This window comes from Protomyctophum bolini (assembly GCF_963924005.1).
Source record: "Protomyctophum bolini genome assembly, chromosome: 13".
Classification (NCBI taxonomy): Eukaryota; Metazoa; Chordata; class Actinopteri; order Myctophiformes; family Myctophidae; genus Protomyctophum; species Protomyctophum bolini.
Window position 1 is genome coordinate 23,172,988 of NC_137874.1, and position 26,137 is coordinate 23,199,124.

General features: G+C 42.4%; 2 protein-coding genes across 4 annotated transcripts in view; one reads left to right on the forward strand and one right to left on the reverse strand.

Annotated features, from left to right (window-relative positions):
• Nucleotides 1–26,137, forward strand: part of ncam1a (neural cell adhesion molecule 1a) — a 308,108-nt gene that overhangs the window by 275,272 nt on the left and 6,699 nt on the right. Inside the window, exons 14-17 of one of the 3 annotated variants that reach the window (XM_080780875.1) lie at nt 195–319; nt 1,872–2,052; nt 18,036–18,246; nt 18,936–19,055. In XM_080780875.1, the coding sequence (XP_080637001.1) occupies nt 195–319; nt 1,872–2,052; nt 18,036–18,246; nt 18,936–19,055 (637 nt within the window). Of the gene's footprint in view, nt 1–194; nt 320–1,871; nt 2,053–7,614; nt 8,074–18,035; nt 18,247–18,935; nt 19,056–26,137 lie in introns of those variants that run through there. The other 2 variants (XM_080780876.1, XM_080780877.1) reach the window with 2 other exon arrangements.
• The window catches only part of cyb5d2 (cytochrome b5 domain containing 2), a 592,339-nt gene that overhangs the window by 198,764 nt on the left and 367,438 nt on the right, over nt 1–26,137 (reverse strand). The window lies entirely within an intron of this gene.

Genomic DNA, 26,137 nt, shown 5'->3' on the forward strand with positions numbered 1-26,137 from the left:
GCCTATAAATAGGGACGTGAGCTGGAAAGTGTTTAACTATGAGATAATGAAATGAACATTGCGGATGGTGTAGTCGGTGATACGCATCCTGAACTTAGACCCACTGTATCTAGAAGATGAAAGGAGGCGAGATATTGATGTATTGATCCGTTGCCACAGTAACTAACGACTGTCTCCCGGTATGTTCCCTGCAGGGGAGCCTAATGCCCCTAAGCTGGAGGCCAAGATCCAGACCGGAGGAAACTCCTTGAAGGTCAACTGGATCAAGCAGGATGATGGGGGTTCGCCCATTAAACATTATCTGATCAGATACAAGGCCGTGAGTACCACTTGACTAATTACCTGATTTACATTCGAGACCGAGTTTAGTCGGAATAACTCATGAGTGGAAAAATATACAGTATGTATATATATATATATATATATATATATATATCTGCTGCCACCCAAAATCTTAATTTTTCAGGAAATGAAGAAAACCTTGAAAACAAAGAGGTGAAGTGGTGGAGTTACACACAGACGTAAAGGGTGTTCAATAGCATTGATTTTATAATAAATAAATAAAAGCCTAAATGGAGTTAGGTGGTTTCCTCCTGACTGCAATGAATATTTTTCTCACTCTCCCTACCTAGAGAGGAGGGGAGAGAGAGAGAGAGACGTAAAGACGCGTGCAATAGGTCTAGGTCTAGGATATATGTATTATCTGACTCTGGTTATTTATTATGGAGCTGAGATAGTTGTACCAACACCTGAGGTAATGACAGTTGGCCTACTCGTCTGCGTGAATAACCAAACCAGATGATTTCATCCACACTGTAGTTGTGGTGTGGACGCTGCCATCCATTTGAGTTAGAATGATTTTTTTAAACGACAGATTTCTAAGTTATCGCCATCGTGTTTGGTGTGAATGGCCACCTTAGCAAGGTTGTGAGTATGATAAACAATAACCGGTCATTTCTTGTTTTTGAGGGCCCTCCTATGTCCAGCTTTGAGGGTGTGTGTAAACACAAACATTGTCTTTACACAAACATTGAATGCCATTGAAAAGGAATGAATGAATGAACGAATGAATGAATTGTGTTTGTGTTAGTGTAAACTCAAACATTACATAAACACAAACATTGAAGACAAAAGTGAGGACGCAAATTGTGATTGGCCGGAATGATGATAAGATCATTTCTCACTTCACACGGATTAGATTTTTTGAGGGGCGCTATAGCCCCTCCTATGTCCAGCTTTTAGTGTGTGTGCAAACACAAACGTTGTCCTAACACAAACAGTAAAGGGATCGTGACATTAGTTTAGTTGTAGATTCGTTTTTTTTTGGTTTTCTGAGCTCAATTGCACCCAAATAAAGTGAGTGGTGCAACAACGACCCCTGTTGGTACCCTAAACATAGACACAGAGACACCAACAGGGACGGACAAAGCTGGGCATTGGAGTAGCCTCGATACCCAGGCTTTAGGCATTGGAGTGGCTGCACCCTATGGTTGCACCACTCAAAAACCTGAACTTTTAACATAGATTTTCTATGGTCTGGGGGTTTCTGGCTCAAAACACGAGAGCACACTGAATGTTCAAAGTTCAGGTTGTGTGGGTGTAATTGAGGTCATAAAACCTAAAAGAAAAGCAAAAAATAAATGAAAACTAATGTCATGAAACCTTTAAATGCCGTTGACAAACTGACAATGCAATTTTGAGAGTTTGTGTAAAGACAAACATCTGCGTAACACAATCATTGAAGACGAAGGTCAGGACGGAAATTTCCGATTGGCCGGAAATTAGATGATGTATGATGGATGATGTACAGTACGATGATAAGAGCGTCCCTTACTTCACACGACGGGTGTGATTTGATTTTTTTTCTCCAGAAGAGCACGTCTGACTGGAAGCCGGAGATCCGCCTGCCAACCGGCAGTGACTACGTGGTGCTGACCGGCCTGGACTGGAACACGGAGTACGAGGTGTACGTGGTGGCGGAGAACCAGCAGGGCAAGTCCCGGCCCGGGAAGATCTCCTTCAGGACGGCCACGGAACCCACCACTGTCCCAGGTAGGTACCGTTGATGATGATGATGACCCTCCTCCTCCTCTCCCCTCCCCCCGGCCTCTATACCAGTGGTTCTCAAACTGTGTGTGTGTGTGTGGGGGGGGGGGGTTGTTTCCCAAACAGTCGGTCGACCGGGAGTCGGGACCCATTTGTGGGTCACTGACCAACAAATGTGTCCATGACTCAAGTAAAAATTTAATTTTCCTTCCCTATTATTTTATTATAAGAATTATTTTATTATGAGAATTATTTTATTATAAGAATTATTTTATTATAAGAATTATTATAATTTATTAAAATGTAAAACAATTGTATACAATTTACAACAAATCTCATAAATAAATATAAATATCTACGTTAATTAAGAATAAGAAGTAGTGAAAATAGCTACAAGAATTAGATCTTCTATTTTCACTAGTGGATCCCCGGTGGCAAACGTCTAATAATCTTTGTTTGGGAACCACTGCTGTAACGAGGGGGGGGGTCCTTGAAATGAAAGGGTTTGGGAACCACTGATGGATACACATTCCTCCGCAGTGCTAACAGAGCTGACGGAGCTACTGCCGTGACCTCCCCATCAGACCTGTTCACATTCACCTCGCTCTTTTTCCTTATAGAGTACTGAAGTCTGATGGGACTGCTGCTAGAAAGAGGGCGCTATGGTTTCTTTTATCTGTGTGTTTAAAATTCACATAGGGGGATCTTAGATCGTCTCATATAAGAACTATGTTCCAATAATCACCCAGGACTTTCTGTCAGGGGGGTGGCTCTGCGTCAAGACAAGCACTGGTAACAACAAGCACTGGGAAATGTAGACTTTGACTATTTTCTAGCGTTTATTGTGTTACTCTTTGGGTATATTTGTACATTTCCACCTTCAGTCGATGCTTCATATCCATGTGACTGAGTGAAATCTCCGGGGTGATTTGTTCATTTTTCGAACACAGTCCTCATTATGAGGCGACCTAAGATTCCACTGTGGGCATTCCAACACAACTAATATCCCCAAGAACCAGGGGAATAGCGCCATCTAGCGGCAGCGACATCAGGACTGCAGGGGTCTATACAAAACCGTACTGTATGTGGACAGAGCAGAGGACAGATAGTTGTGACAATTGTTCATTTAAAATTCGTCACCATCTGTTTTAGCAAAAAGAAATAATAATTTGTGTTAATTTGTGGATGAACAAATTCATACTTGATTGGAACAGGCCAATAATGAATAATAATTGTGTTGGTGCTGTTGCGTACGTCCGACAGCATGTATTCCAAAGGGTAAATTCGGGTTTGTCTTTTTAATCTGAAAAGAACCTGGCTCTTATAAAAAAGGAAAAGGTCTTGTCATTTCTGTGACATAACCGTAGCTCCAGGGGTCGTGACCTTCTGTCTGGATGTGCAAGGTCATCGTCCCCCCGTCCCCCCTCCCGGGCGCATAGCGATGCTCGGGTTCAACGAGCAGTGGTGTCAGGACTAGCGTGTTCTGTCCAGTCCACAGTATGCCCGCACACACACACACACGCACACACACACACACACACACACACACACACACACACGCACACACGCACACACACACACACACACACACACACACAAACACACGCCCCAGTGGTCACGGCACGCTCCTGCTCTGTTGACAGTGAGGTGGTGTGTGTGAACGCAAGGTTTGCACTTTACTTTTGGGCTGCTTCCCCCAGTACTAAACTGTTTCAGGCTGCCTCAGTGCTCTCTCTGCATCTCTCTCTCTCTCTCTCTCTCTCTCTCTCTCTCTCTCTGCATCTCTCTCTCTCTCTCTCTCTCTCTCTCTCTTGATGTTTCTGTGAACAACATCAAACATCTGTCTCCTTCCATCTCATCCTCTCTATTTACTTCATTTCAATGTCTCCCTTCCTTGTGTCCTAGCTTCTTCTTCTTCTTCTTCTCCTCTCTCTCTCATGCTTTTTCTTCCTTCCAAAGCCAGGTTTAGTGTTGCTCCCCTGATGAGCATGTGGCTTTTGGCTTGGTGGGGGTGCAGCCCCTCAGCCCTCGCATGGTGGCACTTTTAAAAAAGAAAACAGGACTTCATTTTCTTAACACTTTAATGGAGACCCTAAACGGCTAACTGCCAATGCATGGAGCTTACAGGGAACCCTGTCATTCCCTCATGCGCTTGCTGTGAAGCAGCCATATAGCAGTGGGAGGTTTGGATCACATAATTCCACCAGTGCAAGACCTACATGGAATTCACCCCTAGAACCCCCCGCTTTTTATTTTCATACATTTGGGGGATTTCTTGTAGCTACACTTCCAAGTGAACCTGTGTTTTTTTCTTTTTTCATTTTAAGAGGCATGTGGAAAATGCAGAGTTGTATTTTTAGTTACAACATCTGCAGTAAATTATCGTTTGGTCCCACAGCTGGCTTTGGTCAAGATGGCCGATGAACAGCTGCTCTCTTGTAAATCCAGACTGACTCTGTACGCTAAATTGGCACTGAAATACGATTTGTTGAATATAGCAGGTGCGGATACAGATCTTTCGTTTGTCCGATTTTAACCTTCTGTCAATCTTCCTTAATGGAAGTCATGTTAAATGCAAAAAAGAGGACATATTGGTCCACATTATATAACATACAGTATATGTGAATATTTTGTATGTGTTTTGTACTGTAGTTGTCAGTGTGCTCTGAGCAAGTGTTTCAAAATTGGATTCTGTCCTGAAAAGAGCAAATCGTTCAGTGTGGTTGATTTAGTATTCCAGAAGACTGGCGAGGCAGCATTTGAAAGTCACAAACTCAAAGAGTCCAGTGCATAGCCTATAATGGGGTTCAGCTGAATGTGCTCCTACAATAACAAAAAAGCGAATTGAAACAAAATGTTCACAGGCAACCCACCATTAGTCAGGAGACCAGCGTCTCAGGAGTCTCTAGGGCTGTCAGTCGATTATGATATTTATTCACAATTAATTACATGATTGTCCATAGCTAATCTTGATTAATCACATGTGTTTTTGTACCTTAAAGTATTTCACACTCTTATCATTATGTAAGTGGACAAATACTAAGCTTGCTTTAAGAAGTATTATTGGAAATCAGTCAACAACCCAAAACAATGACAAACATTGTCCAGAAATGCTCGAAGAACTGCAATTGGCAAACAACTAAATAACGAGCCTAACAGGCAAAAAAATGGGCAGATTGACCTGCATATTATTATTCTTAATATGAGTAGTCTGGGAACTTCACACTTTTAAAGTTTCCCACTGCTTATCTAAATATTGCTTAATGAAGTCCAATAGGTCAACTACTGTGTATCATCCATACAGTGGTGGCTCTCCAAGGCAAGTCATAAGTGCAGTTGTTGGATGCAATTAAAATTATTCGACCATACTCTCATCCTCCACAATGTTAATTGGCCTGCAAGCTATGTCACCCATTTAGCAATTTAACACATTGAGTACGCCAACGTGCATCAAAATAAAGGCCGCTATAGTGCCAGAGTAGTCTGATCGCATTTACTCTGAAAGCCAAGAACCGGAAATACTTTCTTAAAAAAGTTGACTTGACAAAGTGAGCTCATAATCCCCGATCAACTTAATATATTTATATAAACTCCAAAAAGCGTTCATATTTTGCGGGAGAGACGGATGAGGAGCAGAAATGCAGCGCCAGCATATCGATCCATTCATCACCACGGAGAGCGCCCTGGATGAGGAGATACGAGTCATTCTTTCCGCCGCGCTAACATGGGAGTCAATGACAAGCTAATACTTGCACAAAGCGTTAGCATACGGCAAGCGAAAAGCGAAATGCCAAAAAAAAAAATAGGAATAATTCTGATTATTATTATCTCGCCCCGCGTCGTTTGGACGTCGCTAGGACGTCCACAGACGTCTAAGGTATTACTCGTTTCTGATCCTTATGACGTTTCCAGACGTGTTTTGTACAGAATGTGTTAAAGCTTGCTCCTTGTGAAGTTGTCCAGGGGTTTCTCGACCGCCGCACAAGTGCACTGAAAGCGAGATGTTAAAGCTATAGAGCTGTCCGCATTACCTGTATGCATGGCTAACAAATTGTATTTGAGACTAGATGTACTCCAGTGGACAAGGGTAGAAAGTAATCAACAATGGCCTATGTTGCACAAGGAATACAAAGTAAGTAAGAACTCTGGTAGTAACTAACAACTAAAGTAAATCATTGACAGTACAGTCTTGTCAACAGACCCATGGTAGCTGCTGAACATGCCATTCAAAATACAATTTCTTTCGACATGACGTTGATGCTAACTGTTTCCTAAAGTATGCGTCGGGCAAACACTAGTCAAAACGGAACAACGCTGCGTCAACACGTCATTATTGCGTTATCTTTGACAGCCCTAAAATTGACCAATCCAAATCTCCCCAGCTAAGGTTATCGTTGGAGTACCAAGGCAAAACAATAAGCTAGTATTAACCATTAACTATTGTATGATAATCTGTGATCATCCATTCATACAGTATCATTGACTTGACGTTTGTAACCAGCTTCTGCTTTTGGATGTGTGTTTCATTATTTTTGCATGGGCAAATCCCGCTGCTGTACGGAATGAGTGGAAACACGCTCATTCTCATGGATGTGGTTTCATATCCACGTTGTTAATATCTCCTATTTTTTTGTTGTTGTTGTTGCAACTGACAAAGAAACCGTGCTGTTGAAATAATACAAGAGAGGTCGTCCCGCCAGGATGACCTGAATGTGTCTCTGTCGCTCCTAATTTTCACCTAAACACCATGTTTTCACCCATCGTGATCGTCCATGCTTGTTGCGTGTCGTGTCGTGGTGTCAGGGTTCGATTTGTTGGGTTCTTTATGACTGGTGGCGATATTGTTTTTTATTCCCTACTTCTGGTCAGACTGAATTAGTTTCCTTTGGGAAATGTGTAGACTGTCTGATATTCATGTTTGATAATTGATCATTATCACAATCTAACTATTGAATAAATAGTTAGAAAATGTTAACCGCATTAACCAGTGTCCCTGTTTTGGGCAAATTGGCCAAAATTGGTCCAAAAATACAAATAAACATAATAATTTGATAGCTAAAATAGCTGCTCTATTTTTACTAATTTTACAAATAGGTGTATTTCTTTTAATGGCACCCTCTGTTTTTGTTTATATTGCAAATCGAACCCTGTATGTATGTTGTCATCTGCTGTGCTACTAACATGCTATGAGTTTGTTTTTGTTTATTTTAATTTTTACTTCAACCCTCTAATTTCCTTTTTATTCCTAAATTCAATCTTTATTAACGTATTAGAACTTGTGTTTCAGTATTTATGACCTATTTTTCTATCTCTCTCTCTTTTCCCCTATTTCTCCCCTCTCTCTCTCTCTCTCCTCTTGTTTCCACTTTACCGTGTTAATGTGTGATCTTATGGGCACTTGTGGAACATGACCATTTTCATACGCACAAAATTGTCACTATTGTCACTTTGTTTATTTTTCTTTGTTTTCGTTGTTGTTCTTGTGTATTGTTTTTGGTCATAAAACCCACCAACCTTGGGTGTGTATCTTTGTTTCCATGTGGACTGTGTGTGTTCCTGTGACTGCAGCTACCCTAGGCTGCTCGTCCCTCATGTACAGTGGGGTGTCTCTCGTGTTGTCCCTGCTGACTGTGCTCTGGCTCTCATAAACCTGGCTCTATGCTCAAGAAGAGGGTGCCTGGATTACAGTAGCTGCCTGACCCTTTGAAAATCCACGGGCCAGAAAACCCCCTTTGTTTTCTATAATGCCTTCTGACTCTTGTGCAGCCACACACAAGAAAAGAAATTACAAATGAAAAAAGATTATAAAATCGTAATAATAATTACAAAAACATACGAGGAAGCCAAGACATCGGTTATCATTCTAAAATGTAATTTTTACACCAAGCCTCTCGCTGAAAATAACCGGTCTGCGAGGTGACGACGTGCCACGTTGCTACGCGTCGTTACCCTGTAGGCCGGTTCTTTCCGGCGAGCGACATGGCCGACCTGCGGAGTATGAATTAGGCTCATAACAGGGTGCTCAGTACTTGCTTCATTTTGAATTGTTGAACTTTGCTTCCCCCCCCCCCCTATTTTGTTTTCATCTGTTTTCATGTTTGATATGAACGGATTTAAAAAACAAATGCAATGTTTTGTCAATGTTACACAACGGTTTTGAACGCTCTGTGGGAATATAATGTGGAGAAAGGCATTTCATTTGAGATATGTAACACATTTGCAATGCTCTAATATGAGGTACAGGCAGGTTTTGTGAAAACCATCAGATGGCTGATGTATTGTCTGCAATGGGAACTTCAACTTTTGTTTCAATTAGAAATTCTAATTACGAAATAATAACGCATAACATGCTATGAGCCTGAACATTGCATGACAACTGACTGGGTTAATAAGCCATGTAGCCTAGTTGTTATGAAACAGTCAGGCTTTTTGAACGAGTTATTAACCACCCAGTAAAATCCGGAGTGTTAATTTAACGTTGAAAGGGTACAACAAGTTGACCTTTATACACTCTCAAGGTTTCAATCATATCAATAACATTTTTATGTAAACAAATAATGAAAAGAGAATATTTCATCCACAGAGCTTTTAAAAAGATGTGGATTAAAAGTATTGCTTTTTCCCCCCTAAAAAAAAAGGATTGTGAAATTTCAATTACTTTTTGGGCTCCAAAAGTTGTTTTGCTTTTGACCCCCGTTAGCTGACGGCCACCATTATCCGTGTGGTCGGGTACGGTACCTTGTTGTCCTAAAGAGATGCTTGGAGGCAGGCATCGTATTGCAGTGTTACGAACTACTGTACATGACTGCTGTCTCAGGGCCTATCCATACTCAGTTTTAGGTGATAAGGGGACCTTGGTGGTTAGTAAAAACAGAGAGATGTGTTTGGGTGAGCGGTGCGTCGCTTACCACCGCGGCTCAGTGACGTCATGTTGTCGTTTTCGGTGGTCACCTGACCTTATCACTTAAAACCGGAGTGTGTGAATAGGCCTTTGGAGATGTGAAAAGGGGGAAATAGCAAACCTTCTGCAGCTGTAAGTGCTGTAAGTGTGACATTTAGTGTCTGAATGCTGTTTACGCCACCACCACCCTTAACACTCTGGATTGAACTGTGCCGATTTGAAGTAAAGTGGTAGTAGAGAGACGAGAGTGCCTACTGTATGCTCCGTTGCTCTCGCTCATTTTGGATACAAGCTTGAATTCAGTGGTTCTTCTGCTGGAACGCCATGAAAGGCATCACTGTATCTGTTCTGTGAGAGTTTGATTTTGTGAGACCAGACGAGAGTATAACTTTTTGGACATATCCCCCCCCCCCCACACGCACGCACACACACCCACACACACACACACACACACACACACACACACACACACACACATACACACACACACACACACACACACACACACACACACACACACACACACACACACACACACACACACACACACACACACACACTATCATAAAGCTAATTATCAAAGGAAGTATTCAAGTTATCTGTGACTGCCTTGTCAGTTTAAAGCCGTGTTGATGCTTTGTTAGTGCGCCGGTGTCACATGCCATAAAATTAAATACACATTGTATTGAGCTTGGAGATCTGCTATTTTTGGCACAGGACACCATGTTGTATGACAAAGTATAAATTAGGCATAAGGGAGACGATTGTTAAACCGAAAGAAGAAAAAAATACATAATGATAAAACAAATCATGTTTTGTGAGAAAGTGTACATAATCTTTTCAAAACTTTATTCAGAAGATTCTAGATATAAGCAGTTATTTCAATGGTTTCTGATCTCTTTTTACCTGAAAGCAGAATGTCGCTAAGAGTTAATGCTACTGTTGTTAAAAAAGAGTCGCTCATTTTCATTAATGTGAAATTATTTTATTCCTTGACACATTTTTGTAAGTACATATCTGTGTATTTCCATGATGTAATCATTGTAGTCTATAAACAAATAGTGATTTTTTTTTTGTTAGTTTTTCTTTTTGTTTTGTTTTTTGTTTTTCTTGATGAAAAAATTACTTTGGAAGCTTTAGCAACTTAACATTCTAGAACAGGGGTGGGCAACTTTGACGATGGAGAAGGCCACTATATTTCCACACTCACTTCAGAAAGTTCAGAGGGCCAACAATCGTAGCAAAAATAGCCAATCTACGAGCTTGTAGATCTGCTATTTTTGCTATATTTGAATTAAAATCCTGAAATATAATTATTTTGCTATTTTTTTATTGGAAAAAAATTCATTTTTTAAAATTTCAAATGCCTTTAATTATAGTTACGTTAACTTTGTGAACTAAATACAAAGTTGGAAAAACTTGGACATAATAAAAATAACATTTTAATACTAGTCATTAAGCTACTAATTTAGACTGAAGTAATGAAAGCGGGTCATGTTTGCAATTGAAACAGCTGAAATCAATAATATATCAGTATGCTGATATTAACCTGTGGGCCACATTAAGTGATGGTGGGGGCCCTATGTGGCCCTCGGCCGGGCCGCCAGTTGCCCATGTATGTTCTAGAATGTGTGTGACCGTGCTCTTCTATTGACACCCCCGTGGCTGACGATGTTGAGTCCATTCTTTTGTCTGGAGCTTTACACAAATGTTTTGTTTTTTTAATGCATTTTCGCCCACACATGGACTGTAAAACCCAGGTGTGGACACTTTGGAAGCCTGGCTACCTATAAAGAAAAATAATAATAACACAAAAAAAAAAACGGAAAACGGAAAAGAGATGTAAACGCCATTCCTTTAAATTTCAGAATAGCATTTCTGTGATGAATCATCTTGACTTTTATTTTATTTTATTTTGTTTTTTGCTGCCCCCATTTTTAAATTGACTTGGATGGTAATAAAGTGAGTGCGCCTGGAGTTTGCCTCCTGGGTCCGCATGTGCCAATCCCATTGTTTGCTTCTTCCTTTTGCATATAGGGCAGTGGTTTTCAACCAGTGTTCCGGGGAACACCAATGGTCCTTGAGGGGGGGTTCCAGGTGGTCCCCAGCTAAACCAAATGTACCCTTATTAGATCTTTAACTCTAAATTACTTAATTTACAAGAAGTCTACACAATCAGAGAATATAGATGAATTGTTATTTTGATCTACTTTTGCCTGTTATGAGAGGCTAAATCTGATCAAATGGTGGGCCGTGGTAACCTGACTCTTGCCAGATTGCGGCAGTTCCCTCCTCCTACCTCAATCTGGTCTCTCTCAAGCAGAAACGATGAACCCAAACCAGCGGGGACCACTGGTGGCAGTGGGGGAAAGTAACTAAGTACAAAGTACTGTATTTAAGTACTTTTCTTTAGGTTTTTTGCTTTACTTGAGTATTTCCAATTTTCACCACTGTTACTTCTACCCCACTGCATCTCGGATCCAAATATTGTACCTCTATACTCAACATTTTATTTTAGTTGGCTTTAGTTAATTATTATTACAAAACATATAGGGATGACTTTTTTCGTTCCCTATCCGATACCACAATTTCTGTGTTTACCGATACCTCAACTTGACCTCTACTCACCTTTTATTTTTACCCCCCCTTTGGGCCAAAGTACATCTGTTACATCTGGTACCTTTTTTCTACCACCTTTGTGGAGGTTACAAGTGAGCTGAGGTGATAAAAACACTGCAGTGTAGCCTATAGGCTACTGATATAAAGCCTAGTTTATGCGATGGTGTTGTCCGTTGAGAACGGACGGAAATAGCAGACCTTCAAGCTCACAACGCGTCACGGATGCGACATGTAGTGAGCTTGTACCGTAGGTCGGCTATTCTCGGCGCCAGACACCGCCTGCCAGAGACACCGCCTGGCACTGGCTCCAGTCATGTCGCACAGCGCTAAACCTTGTTTATTTTTCTGGCCAGAGAAAAATGGACCTTAGCCATAGGACTCAGACTCAGGACAACTTTCTTAATTTCGCATCAATTTAGTAATCCTGGTTTAAGTCGACCTAGTTTTCTCACATACTGTAGATAGCAGGAGGTTAGGCATCACTGAGTTGTTGCTAAACATTGTGTGATTTCTAATGTGCACAACAACTTTGCATTTTGGTTTTCGCTGAACTTTTGGGGCTAAAGGCTTATGTGGCTGCTGACTGCAGACCTTCTGCTGCCTCTCTACAAACAAACTAATGTCCTCTGACTCCTCTCTTCTCTTAAAGACCAGGCATTTAATGCTTACAGAATGTTTTCAGTCGCAACACACCTTAATCAATGCAGGATAGGGGCTGTGAGGATAGATCAATTAAGGCACAATGCCTCACTATGACTTCCCACAGAATTTCAATCCCACATAAAGTTTTCATGTACGCGGACAGAGCCCCATCTGAAAAGATGTTGTGCCAGGTACGGAGGTACCCCATACAAGATGTATGTTTTTAAAGAAATCTTCCAAAATGTGATCTTGTAGATGGGCTGTTTTCAAATGGCCAATGCATTTTGATGCTACTGTATATCAACACATATTTGCTGGGAACCACCTCAAGGACCCGCGGAACCCACTTTGAGAAGCACTGATCTATGCTGGTGTCGCTGCAGTCAGTTCAGCACACAGCACAGCAGTGACACAGGCTATGTGATATTCAGTTCAGCACACAGCACAGCAGTGACACAGGCTATGTGATATTCAGTTCAGCACACAGCACAGCAGTGACACAGGCTATGTGATATTCAGTTCAGCACACAGCACAGCAGTGACACAGGCTATGTGATATTCAGTTCAGCACACAGCACAGCAGTGACACAGGCTATGTGATATTCAGTTCAGCACACAGCACAGCAGTGACACAGGCTATGTGATATTCAGTTCAGCACACAGCACAGCAGTGACACAGGCTATGTGATATTCAGTTCAGCACACAGCACAGCATGCAGTGACACAGGCTTTGTGTTATTCCAGTATAATACCACTACTGTAGATCTGAGTGAGGAAAGTATCAACATTATGATCCTGGCACCAGCCCAAAAACCGCCATTACACTATGCCAATACTATTGTGAATGTCACGCGCCGGCAATACTGTATGAATCATGTTCCAATTTCCATTCTGTCACTGCGGCGAATCTGACAATTTAATCAATTAGATTCAAATTGAATGTATCAAAAGGCTTTTTCAGATAGATTCTATCTCAGCCGTGTGTCTGTTTGCCGCTCATTGACAAGTTGCCTGTGCTGCTTAATGTACAGCATGCTATTTGTTATCAGGCGGCTGTTGGGAAATTTGCAGTGAAAACACCTGACAAGCCACTGAAAGAACTATTCAATACTCTGTGCTGACACGCGTATCTGTGTTCCCCCTGCTCAGTGAGACAGGCCCTTCAGCGTTAAAAACCTAGCAAATGATTTATCGCACCTGTTAAAATGCAAATGAAGCGATAGGCAAGGGGGGGAACAAACAAGTGTTGCCTGCTACACCTCTCTACTCCCTCCAACAGGTAGATCAGTGGTGGCATGCTCGTGCTATTTTTAGACGCGGTTAGTTTGATTAAGAGCTGCCCGGAACTGCTAAACTCAGCTTTCTGAAAAATAAAATGTTGAAACATGTTTCGGAACAGGCTGCATTCCCTGTGGTTGATGTGATTGATATTTATGTTTGATAATATCACAATTTAACAATTAAATAATTTAGCAATCTATACAAGAGGAATTTATGTACGGTATACAGTGTATCGTCTCTGTCAGGGTGGAAACCTCATTATGTCCAAAACTGTTCAGGATTCAAATTCAAAAACGGCAAAAGTATCAGATCTACAAGCTCAAAAGTATCAGATCTACAAGCTCAAAAGTATCAGATCTACAAGCTCAAAAGTATCAGATCTACAAGCTCAAAGTATCAGATCTACAAGCTCAAAGCGTGTTGCTTCGCGGCATGTTTCGCGCTGCATTTCGAGCTTGTCGATCTGGAATACGGAAAAACCCCAAAGGATTTATATAATGGAGATAAGTGGTTTCTGCCCGACAGCAACGATATACCGCCTTTTTTTCCTTTTCATTTATCAGCAATCTCAAACATGGACTGCCAACGCTGGCATGCTCAGTAACAAAAGGCTCTCCTCACCGAACAGAGAAAGAACCAGCACCATGTGGAGTTGAATTGGAGTAGAGTACAATCCTGAAAATTGGTTTAATTTCATTTAATGAACCGTACAGCAAGAATATATTTAAATAAAATGACAAATCCACTGCATGCGTTTTCTGTTCCCTCCTGCCAGGGAAATTATATCTGTGCTATTACACAGAATGTGAGCAATCCCAGCTCCTCAGGCACAGCATCTTAGTCAGCAAGTTGAAAGAGAAAGCTTTGCTCTGAGAAACAGACCGGTGCTTCTGAACGTTCTTATGAGCTTTATGCTTGCACTATCCTCAAGGATCACCCCATGCACCTCCCTAAAACATGTATTATGTAGTATACAGTAAGAAGGCATAAGTCATTTCTATTTTTATTTTTTGTAATTTTATTCATATTTAACATTAATTATCTTAGTTGCCCTCCGGTGTCGCGCAACAAAGATGTCTGATCTACGAGCACAGAGCGTGTTGTGGCATGTTGTGGGCTTGTATGTAGACCCCCCCCCCCCCCGCCAAGGACCACCTGCAATTACACCATAGACTACTAGTGGTCCGTTGAGAATGGTTGAGAAACGCTAAAATCCTATACGTTGGGCCTGGGCCTGGGCCGTGGCTCAGTGGTCCAGGCAATCCAGTCTGGCAGTGTGCCGCGGGTTCGACTCCCAATCCCGACAGCCTTTACTGCATGTCACCCCCATCTCTCTCCCCATTTCCTGTCAGCCTACTGTCTATCCCTCTATCAAAAATATTTAAAAAAATAAAAGGCAAAAGCCACAAAAAAAACAATCCTATAGACCTATACGTTGTATGTATATTGTTGTGTTTGTCTGAGAATAACTAACAATATCTCATAATAACTCTGGTCCAATAATGACAGGAACTCAACACTGTTATGCAATATATTTTTAATGCAACGCATGGTTATTAATTGTGTGATTTGTTGCCTGATTAGTGGTTATTAATCGTGTGACTTGATGCAATGTGTGGTTATTAATGGTTTGATTTTTTTTGCAATGTGTGGTTATTAATTGTGTGTTTTTTGCTTTGTGTGGTTATTCATTGTGTTATCTAATGCAGTGTGAGATCATTAATTGTGTGCTACTGTGCTTTGGTGCGATGTGTGTTTTATTTATTGTGTGGTCAGTGTGATTCTGCCCCATACCTCTAATGATGTGCGTGTTTGCGTTGATTAACATTGTCTGGGCCTCATGCTCAGCCACTGTGGTGGATCAGTAAGCATTGTACTCATCTGTGCTTGATTCATTGCAGAACATGATAAATTATGGTTCCTGGTAAGTAGCTTTGTGTTTTTGACATGTCGACTTCAAAGTGAAAATCCAGTCTGAAACAGAATGTCTTTGTGTTATGACGATATTAGAATGTTCAGACCGTTCAATAATGCCAGGGTTATGAATGAGAAACTGCTTTAATTCCAGTTCCACATTCTGGGACATCACCAAGAGACAAGGTGCTATTCTACTGACAAGGAATTGGAGACACATTCTAAACTCTTAACATAATTAATTCAGAATGTCGTTGCTGTCAGAAAGAAACTTATAGCTCTCATCTCTTTTTGTGTTTTTTCTTAAATTAACACCCCATGCCTGATCATCCTACAATGTCCCTCGAAAGCATCAAAAAAGTAGCAGATCCACAAGCTCAAAACACGGAACGAAGCGACTCGTGTTGAGCTTGTAGATCTGCAACTTCTGCTGTTTTTGAATTTGAATCCTGAAAGGTGACAGTTTTGGACATAAGGTTTCCACCCGACCAGAGATGATTGGTTATTTCATTGTCATGCTGATTATGTGCAGTCATATCCCTGGTAAATCAATGTATGTCTAGAAGATTGGTCTCCCGTTCACTTTCAGTGTTATTAATTGACACTGACACTGCTATTTCCGATGGAAAACACCAACTAATAAAGTAGCCTATAAATCGGATCTGTTGACAATGTTGGCAGCAAATTGTTCATGTTCACAAATATAGACAATGTAATATAATATAATAATATAACAACGTCAGAATCTGACGTTATATTATACTGTCTACGGTCAGAACATGTGAATTCTGGTTTTGGAGTGGATTTTCCGCCATGAAACACCACGGTTAGGCATTGGCAGCTGATATGATTGGCTGCTGAAATGCCCCTACATGTGGAGCGCAGCGATGGATATGATTCATGATTTCAGAAGCACATGGATATGATTCATGATGTCAGAAGCACATGGCTAGTATTTTTCATCCAGTTCTTGTGCAAACCTATTGTCCTTAATCCTTACAGCACAAGCCACAGTCCTTACTTAAATTGCAGGGTTATTGTTTGTGTTTTGACCAAAATCCTTAGGCTCCGTCTTGCCTGCATTCTGAATGTGTGTTGATTTGTGTGAAATGTTTGACAGAAAATAACATGCATTCTGTCCTTGAGGTGAAATTAAAATGTGATGGCTACATGACTCATGATAGTATACGGTATGCAGTGACTAACTGACCATTCAATTCTTGACAGCTTGACAGCTTTCTAAATACACATTTTAACCATAAAACCTCTTAATACAAAAGCCGGGGTGCGGCTTATTACAAACCCAAAGTCCTGAAAGTACAACTTTGGTAACACTTTTTGTGAGATATCCTAAAGGGTAAAGGGCTGTTTTTATTTATTTGTGGTAGTGCAGATTCCCTAGATTCTAGTCTTTGGTATGAACATAACTACGGTAAATTATCCAAACTGTAAACCACGAGCCTCTGCTTCAACAACAGCAGAAGGACACGGGTCATTTCAAAGTTAAATATGCACTTTAGTCATAAATCATAAATGAGGATGGGAGTCTGCAAGATTTCTACCAGCTGCAATTTCATGAAAGGCTCATGACATGATTTGTTGCAAATAATAATATTGTGCAAACAGCAGTGCAACCTTCAGTACAGAGATAGATTTCTGTCACCTGAATACAGAATGTGGGTATTGTCTTTTGCATGTTGCTGCATAATGTTCCCTTTGAAAGCATTTTAATACACTTCAAAAACATTTAGCAATTTATGAACATTAAGTTATTGACAGGGAATGCTTTCTCTGAACAGTTGACCACTTACAGCCTGCTATACTTCATTGTACGATGGTGTCACACAGTGAAAATAACTATCTAGCACCGATCTGCTATTTTCACAATTTTTGGATGGCGTGACAGTTTTTGTCATTTGTTTCCTGTATAACACCATGCCTAATAGGGAAGCCATGTTGAAAGTGGTTAAGTGTTTTCAGTCAAGACATGCCATGAGCCTGTATACATGTATCCTCCCCTTACAGACAAAGTGTTACCATTGTGTTTCCCACAGTTGACTGTTGTGCATGACCCTACACCTTGTTATTGTGCCTAATATAGTTCCCAAGATGAGTCATGCAACTTGAATGCATAATATATTGATCTAGATGTGTGTCTGTTAGTTAACTTGTGCAACTAATGCATTTAGTGTGCAAGGTGCAGTAGAAAGGCCTCAAGTGTGTGACACAGAGATGTGGAGAATAAACGTTAAGACATTGTTGAAATAAGTAACGGCCGGAATTAGCATTATCCTTGGCAATTCCTGTTTATAACATGCATGGCATGCCATGAATTCATTTGAAATTCCCTTTGAACTACCGCAACACACTTGAGCCTGTGAGGGGACAAAAAACCCGAGGTATAGCTTAATAACGGCTGGAATCAGCATCACATCTGTGTCTCGCCCTCTTCCTAACTTCCTCTTTGTGACATCTTTCTTTCTTTCTTTTTCATCTATCTATTTTTCCCCTCTCCGTCTTCCATGTTCCGATCCTCTCCTTTCTCTCATTTTGCATCTTTATACTTCACCCATCCCTCGTTCTCTGCCTCGTCGCCTCTCTCTCTCTCTCCTCTGTCGTGGTGGGCGTGCAGACGCGGCGGCCGGCGGCTCGGGCCTGAGCACAGGTGCCATCGTGGGCATCCTCATCGTGGTGTTCCTGCTGCTGCTGGTGGGTGTGGACGTGACCTGCTACTTCCTCAACAAGTGTGGCCTCCTCATGTGCATCGCCGTCAACTTCTGTGGCAAGGCTGGCCCGGGCAAGGCCAAGGGCAAGGACGTGGAGGAGGGCAAGGCGGCATTCACGTGAGTCAAAGCAGTGGTTCCCAAAACGTTGTAGCATGTGACCCAAGAGAGAGATTCGATGTTTGCCGGGGACCCAAACTATAGTGAAAATAGCAGATCTACAAGCACACAAAGCGTTACTTCGCGGCTTCGCGCCACGCTGTGAGCTCGTAGATTGGCTATTTTCACTACTTCTTATACACTTTGTTTTCTAATTTATGGAATTTCTTTAATTTTTCTTTGATTTCTTTATGAAATTACTGAAAGAAATCATTGAAATGTGTTATTAATTCATGACATTTTTTGCTTAAAAAATAAGTTTTTTGAAAATGTTTTGAAACAATAATTAAAAACCAAATTTAGGAAACAGAACATAAGGAATAAGCATCATGGAACACCTAATCAAAACAAAGAATTCAGCTGCTCTGTTCTCCCAGAGTGCAGCAGACTCGGTTGCTAGGCTACATCTGTTGCTTAGTGGCTACATCTGTCATTAAAAAATTATGTTTTTTTTTAAGCAATTCTCTTACTTTTAAGGGTAACTGTTGTATAATTGCAATATTAAACTCGAGGGGATGGTTTAACGTCATCAATGCACTTCTGTGTTGCTTTCGCAGAAGTGCATTAATGACGTTAAACCACCCCCTCTCGTGTAATATTGCTTAAGCGTACCCGCTGTAACCTGCTTATGTTGTGTTGGATTCTCCCAGCAGTAAGGACGAATCCAAGGAGCCTATCGTGGAGGTCAGGACGGAGGAGGAACACACCCCCAGCCAGGAGGGAGGCGCACCCACTGAGCCTACCGAGACCACCCCTTTGACAGAGCCAGAGTAAGTAGTAGACCCCGCCCTGTACCAGCTGTGGACCGCCTCTCCCAAACTAGAGCTATACTCTCTCTGGACACCGTCTCGTATGTAAAGTGTACAACCAACCTGAAATAGTCCTGGTGGTATTTTGTTTTAGCCCCCGCCTTACCTTAATGTACTGCTGCGTCCCAAATGGTGTTGGAGACTGAGTGACTATTTGGAAGTAGAAAAGTGTTGATGGCCAGGAAAATGGAACAGAACGTCGTTTGGGGCAGCCTCCAAAGATTGCTAATCACTTGCTATTCAAGACATTGCTGTAGCCTCGCCTCGTCGCAAGACACGCCACTTACGCGATTCTCCTCATACTGTAATTATTTAATTTGACTTTGTTGTTGATTAATAACTAAAGAGAACCATTACAGTGTTTTTTTATTGTCATTTCATAAATTATTATAAACCAGCTTGCTGTTCTCTACCATTTAGGCATGCAGTGTGTCGTCATGGGAATCCCTAGACCACTGAGTTTGCACAGCAAGAACACTCAAAAAGAAGAGATGCACTCTTGTGTTCTAGTAGGACGACGCAAACTGTAGTGTTTGGGACACAGTCTCTTTTAGCACCTAGGTTGATTCGCTGTCATACAGTATAACATGCCAGCCGCATGTGGACCACTTACTTATGGGTAGCTTAAAAGAAACTTCCACAAACTGGCTTAAACGTGTCCTTTAAAGTCACTACAGCGACATAATTATGCGAATCAAGTTCCTTGTGCCTTAAAAACCTCTAACACCTAACTGTAGCTTAATGCTTTGTTCGTCCTTTTTTGAAATATGTTTTTGCATGTACACTCCACTCCCAACAAAAGACTTGGTTCCTAACATTTTCTTTTCGGTTCTGTAGGTTTTTTTCTCACTGACTGCTCACTCTGTGTTTATATGCCTTGGGCTTCACTCCCTCTCTGCTCCTTCTATTTCTCTCTGTCCGTCCCTTTTCCTTCTCTCTCCCTCACTTTCCTTACACTTTCCCTGGCCTTTCTCCTCATGTCCCCCCCCCCCCTCGCTCTCTCTCTCTCTCTCTCTCTCTCTCTCTCTCTCTCTCTCTCTCTCTCTCTCTCTCTCTCTCTCTCTCTCTCTCTCTCTCTCTCTCCGTTTCCCCCCTCCTCTCACCTCCCTCACCTGACAGGCCCGCGGGTGCAGACACCACATCCACGGTGTTGAACCTGCTCCCCTCCACGGCCACTAACTCGGTCTCTGAGAGCTTTAGCACGGCACAGAGCAGCCCTGCTAGCGAGAGCACCGCCCTGAGCGCCAGTGCGGCCTCGCCCACCACCCACGCTCCTCAGGCCGAGACCACCTCCCCCCAAACTTGCCCCGCCCCCAGCCCACGGCCCGGCGTCACGCCCAAATCCCTACCTCCTCCTCCCGCCGCCGCTGCCCAACCCTCCGTGGGGCCCCTGGTTGACCTGAGCGAGACCCCTAAAGCCGCCCCCTTGTCCGATACCGTACCCCCCGCCTCAGACCCCGCCGCCATTCCGCCCTCCACCAAAGTGGACGGGCCACAGAGCCAGCCCGAGCCGGTCGCGAGCCCCGGCAGCAGCCAGAGTAAGGACTTACAAATAGACGAGCCGGCCAAGGACGCTGTCGTTCCCCTGGGTAAAGACACCACCACAGCAGCTCAAGACGAGTATGAACACTCTTATCGCCTGCCACTCAAAACCTGTATGTTCCACCCTGGTGGCATTCCAATCGCCCCGCTATTGCATTGGAAGGATGGCATGAATAGGCCCTATGCACCGCAGCCATTTTGGAGAGAAATTGTGCCTCTTTACTTCCTTTACAGGTGTTACCAATGATACTAATGAAGGCTGATGCTGACATTGTGCGTGTTGGCTAACTGGAAACACTGCTACACCGGTGGGTCTCAGGGTCTCTAAATGAGTAACTCTGAGAGTTATGGAAGTCCTTGAAACTAAAAAGTTTGAGAACCACTGTGCTGTACATACAGTGATGCATACAGTGAGAACCACTGTGCTACATACAGTGAGAACCACTGTGCTACATACAGTGATACATACAGTGAGAACCACTGTGCTACATACAGTGAGAACCACTGTGCTACATACAGTGATACATACAGTGAGAACCACTGTGCTACATACAGTGAGAACCACTGTGCTACATACAGTGATACATACAGTGAGAACCACTGTGCTACATACAGTGAGAACCACTGTGCTACATACAGTGAGAACCACTGTGCTACATACAGTGAGAACCACTGTGCTACATACAGTGAGAACCACTGTGCTACATACAGTGAGAACCACTGTGCTACATACAGTGATACATACAGTGAGAACCACTGTGCTACATACAGTGAGAACCACTGTGCTACATACAGTGATACATACAGTGAGAACCACTGTGCTACATACAGTGAGAACCACTGTGCTACATACAGTGATACATACAGTGAGAACCACTGTGCTACATACAGTGATACATACAGTGAGAACCACTGTGCTACATACAGTGAGAACCACTGTGCTACATACAGTGCATGAAATGGAACAGAGCCTTCATTAGCATCGATGGTAACACCTGTGAAGGAGGTAGGGAAGAGCATAGACATATATAAAGGCTAGATGGGTCAAGGCGGAGTCTGTGACGTAGTTCACCCGGCGGCCATCTTGCTGAGGGGCTATGTTCTATGGCAGCTCAAACTAAAATAGTCATAACTCCATCAAATCTTGACGGATTTACAAACGGGTTGGTTTATTACAAACGTTGTCAACGTGGCTATGATTCGCTTATCTCCTAATGTTGTTTTTTATATGAACGTCATATAAAAGCATATAAGTATGCGGACGTTTATAACAAACCAAACCGTTGAAAATGTAGCAAGTTATTGTTATTTCAAAAGTACATGCCCCATAGACACAATGTTATGCTGCCCCTCTGTGAAATGGCCGCCACGTAGCACCTTCGCTCTCCATTGGCCCGAGTGCGGGTGAGCCATCTAGCCTTTCTTATATATATCTATGGGGAAGAGGCCCATTATGCTAGCGTGACCATTGGGATGTTACTGGTCTTTGTGTTTGTCTTTCGACCACCACCTCCACTTCACCACCCGCTGCTGTCTTTCCCTTTTTAGGCCACATAAGTCGGGGGACACCGCCGTCCTCCTCTTAAACCTGGCCTCCATCCTTCCATATACCACTCTCTATTTCACTAATGTCAAACACTTTCAGCATGATGGAATCTCTTTCACCGCTGCTAAGTCACATAATGGAGCTGCGTCGTCACGGCTGACAAAAGGTCTTTTTGGATGCAAGCATTTCAATTTAAATTACATATCGTCGCTGTCGGGTGGAAACCGCGTATTTCGAAAGTGTTACTCGTCAAGAAATGGGGGGAAAGAAATAACCTGGCGCCAGTGGCTTCAATGTAGTTAGGATTTAGAGAAACGTCTTATCTCCATATTTTTTTGTGTGACTTTTCTTGTAAATGAATGCCCTATTTGATCATATAGTGTTCCGCAAAAGTATCCAAAAGTAGAAGATCCACAGCTCGAAACGTGGCACGAAGCGATGCGTTTTGTTGATCTGCAATTTTTTTATTTGAATCCTGAAAAGTAACAGATTTGGACATAATATGAGGTTTACTTTCCACCCGACAGAGACCATACAGTACATCATTGAAGAGTAGGTGAAGAATGCGTACCAACTACTGTATAAGCCCAGCTTGCCCAAAAAGCAAGTACTATGTAATATGTGCTGATCACAAATAAAAGAAAGGGGGGAAAAATGGGCAATAGACTTTAATATTTGGCATGCATATTGTTCACGAAATGCTAACAAATAACATTTAGCGTTTTGTAAATGTGGGTGAAGAATATGCCTTCCAATTATTAACAATTCTGTTGTAATTTGCAAGTATTCTGAATCTTTGCATTTCCGTTTTGGATGTTAGAGATCTGACAAATATTATGGTATTTAAGAAAAGAACATGACTAATCAACTTTTAATATCACAATTTTAGTTAAATTAAGTTGACAGCACTTTAAGCATGGTATTATGTGATTAAGGTTTTGGCACGAAATACTATAAAAGATAATTATCGGGTCCATAGTTAATTAGAAATCCTGCAAGCGCTCGTGGCTTTCTCCAGATTTCAAGCGGCTCTTCCATGTCAACAGTAGGGAAGCAATTACAGTCAGCTGTGCACTATACTGTAAAGTTATTGTTTGGATTTCTTCCCTGAGAATGATTGCAAATGTGCGCCTTGTCTCCACATGCCCTAAGCACGCAAAACCTGTCTGATGATGATCAGCCCTCTTTCCCTTTGCCTCATCTCCCACTTATCTTCAGTGGTGGAAAATAGGCCACAGTAACAGTACATTCGCTTGAGTACTGTAATTTACAAATTTTACAATTTTTAGGTACTTTTCCATTTTTCAACTCCTACTCAACTACACTTCAGAGGCAAATAATATTATTATTATTATTATTATTCTACTCCACTACAATTATTGGACAGCTTTAGTTACTATAGTTACTTTGTAGTTTTAGATTATTTTTTACAAAACATACAGTACATTAACCGTCGACCGATCGAGCCCCCTTTAACGCAAATACTGTTATACTTTTACTGAAGTAACATTTTTAATTCAGGCCTGTTATTTGTTTACTTAATTGAAAAATGGGAGTCCTTATTCCACCACTGCTTATCTTTCTTCTCTGAGAAGAAGAAGAAGAACGATGAATGGGCTCTATGCACACACGACATTTTGGAAAGAACTTGGGCCCCTTCCCTACTTCCTTCACAGGTGTTACCGATGATACTAATGAAGAATCTGTTCCATTCTAGTCAAACAGAGTCAGGGTGCTGCTACTGTGCAATGTTGGCATGTTGGCTCACTGGAAACACTGCTACACCAGTGGGTCTCAAAGTGTCCTTGAGTGGGTTCCAAATGGCCTTGTATGGGTATTTATTATTTAACTCAGAGTAATGGGGGTCCTTGAAATTAATTGATCAGTGTCATTGGTAACACCTGTGGAGGAAGTAGGGAAGCAGCCCAGAAGTAGGAAGAGTTCATATAAGCCCATTATAAGGAGTTTAATTATAATTCATAATTTGAAGCTTAATTTTTTGCTCCATCGCACTACGGTGCCAAGTAGCAGACCTACAAGTGGCTCACAGTGAGCTTGTAGGTTTGCCACTTTCGATGCGTGACACTGCCGCCACGGCAAAGTATGATGGGGTCTTAAGTCAGAGCCGGTGTCAGTCAGTCATCACCTTGACGGAGCCGGGCTTGTCACCAGGGACGTTTGTCTTCATATGGCTGACAGTATCGAGCCTTTCCTCCTGATCGCCGCAGTGATTTTTCTTCAGTGGGCCCAGACTGCAATCTTGTCAGCCAGCCATCCCGCAGGTTTATTAGACTAGAATTTCGCCCCCCTTCGGGGGGCTCAATCCTAGTGTCGTTGCAGCGCAATATGGGAAGAAGGAAATTGCGGGAATTGACAGACTCCACTTCATGTTTCAGCTGTGGTTTTAAACTCAGTAGTGTGCCCTGCACACTCGCAATTGCAGCTGGAGGGCGACGCGACACACACACACACACACACACACACACACACACACACACACACAGAGCGATGTGTGGATAAATCACTGAGATTTGGGAAATGTGTTCAGAAGTACAACGATTAAGCACGCACAGGCAAATGTCAGAAGCATCTGTTTCGGTTTCCAAACAGGAAGTTGTAAATGTGCTTATTAGACGGAGGCAGCGTGATGCTGGCATCTATTGTGATGCCAGCATCACCACATTTCACATAGAAATATAAGCACCCATTTACTCGCTTAGCGGAGACTGTGGGGTGGTAGAGGACATCTCCCCGGACGCGTGGGTATGTCCAGATAGTTGCCTCGCGGAGGCCTCTTTGTCCAGTGTCCATTCTGGGTCTGGAAACGGCACTTTTTTGAGTGTTGACCCCAATAGAAGGTCTGCTGCTCTGAATTTTACACCTCTCCCGCTTAGCGGAGACTGTGGGGTGGTAGAGGACATCTCCCCGGACGCGTGGGTATGTCCAGATAGTTGCCTCGCGGAGCCGTCTTTTGTCCAGTGTCCAGTCTGGGTCCGGAAACGGTAATTTATTTTGCATTGACCCCAGTAGAAGCTCTGCTGCTCTGAATTTTACACCTCTCTCGCTTAGCGGAGACTGTGGGGTGGTAGAGGACATCTCCCCGGACGCGTGGGTATGTCCAGATAGTTGCCTCGCGGAGGCCTCTTTGTCCAGTGTCCATTCTGGGTCTGGAAACGGCACTTTTTTGAGTGTTGACCCCAATAGAAGGTCTGCTGCTCTGAATTTTACACCTCTCCCGCTTAGCGGAGACTGTGGGGTGGTAGAGGACATCTCCCCGGACGCGTGGGTATGTCCAGATAGTTGCCTCGCGGAGGCCTCTTTGTCCAGTGTCCATTCTGGGTCCGGAAACGGTACATTTTTTTGCATTGACCCCAGTAGAAGCTCTGCTGCTGTGAATTTTACACCTCTCCCGCTTAGCGGAGACTGTGGGGTGGTAGAGGACATCTTCCCAAACGCGTGGGTATGTCCAGATAGTTGCCTGGCGGAGCCGTCTTTTGTCCAGTGTCCACTTTATAAAGTCCATGCACTCCAGTGAATAGCATTTATCCATTTAGATAACTTTTTTATGTTATTTAATTACTTATTTTTACACAGAAACATAATGTGTGTCTTTACAATAACTGTAATGTAATAATAATACTAATAATGTAATGTAAAAATTATTTAATTAACGAATTAAATAATCTTATTTTATTCTGAAAGCAACCGGATGTCTTAAATCTGCTAGCTGTCAGACCGGAAGTTCTAAATTTGCTCATAAGACGGAGCCTTAGACGGAGCCAACTCGCAGGCAGTGCGAGAGGCTGGTTACAGGATTCTATAGGTCAGCCGTTTTGGTGTGACACACACGGCTTCCACATTTAGCTTCATACTGGGTGAAAGTGTCCTTCCAAAAATTATTATTTCGCTCGAAATTCTTATTCACAATGACATCGAGTTGAGGTGTTTGTGTTTT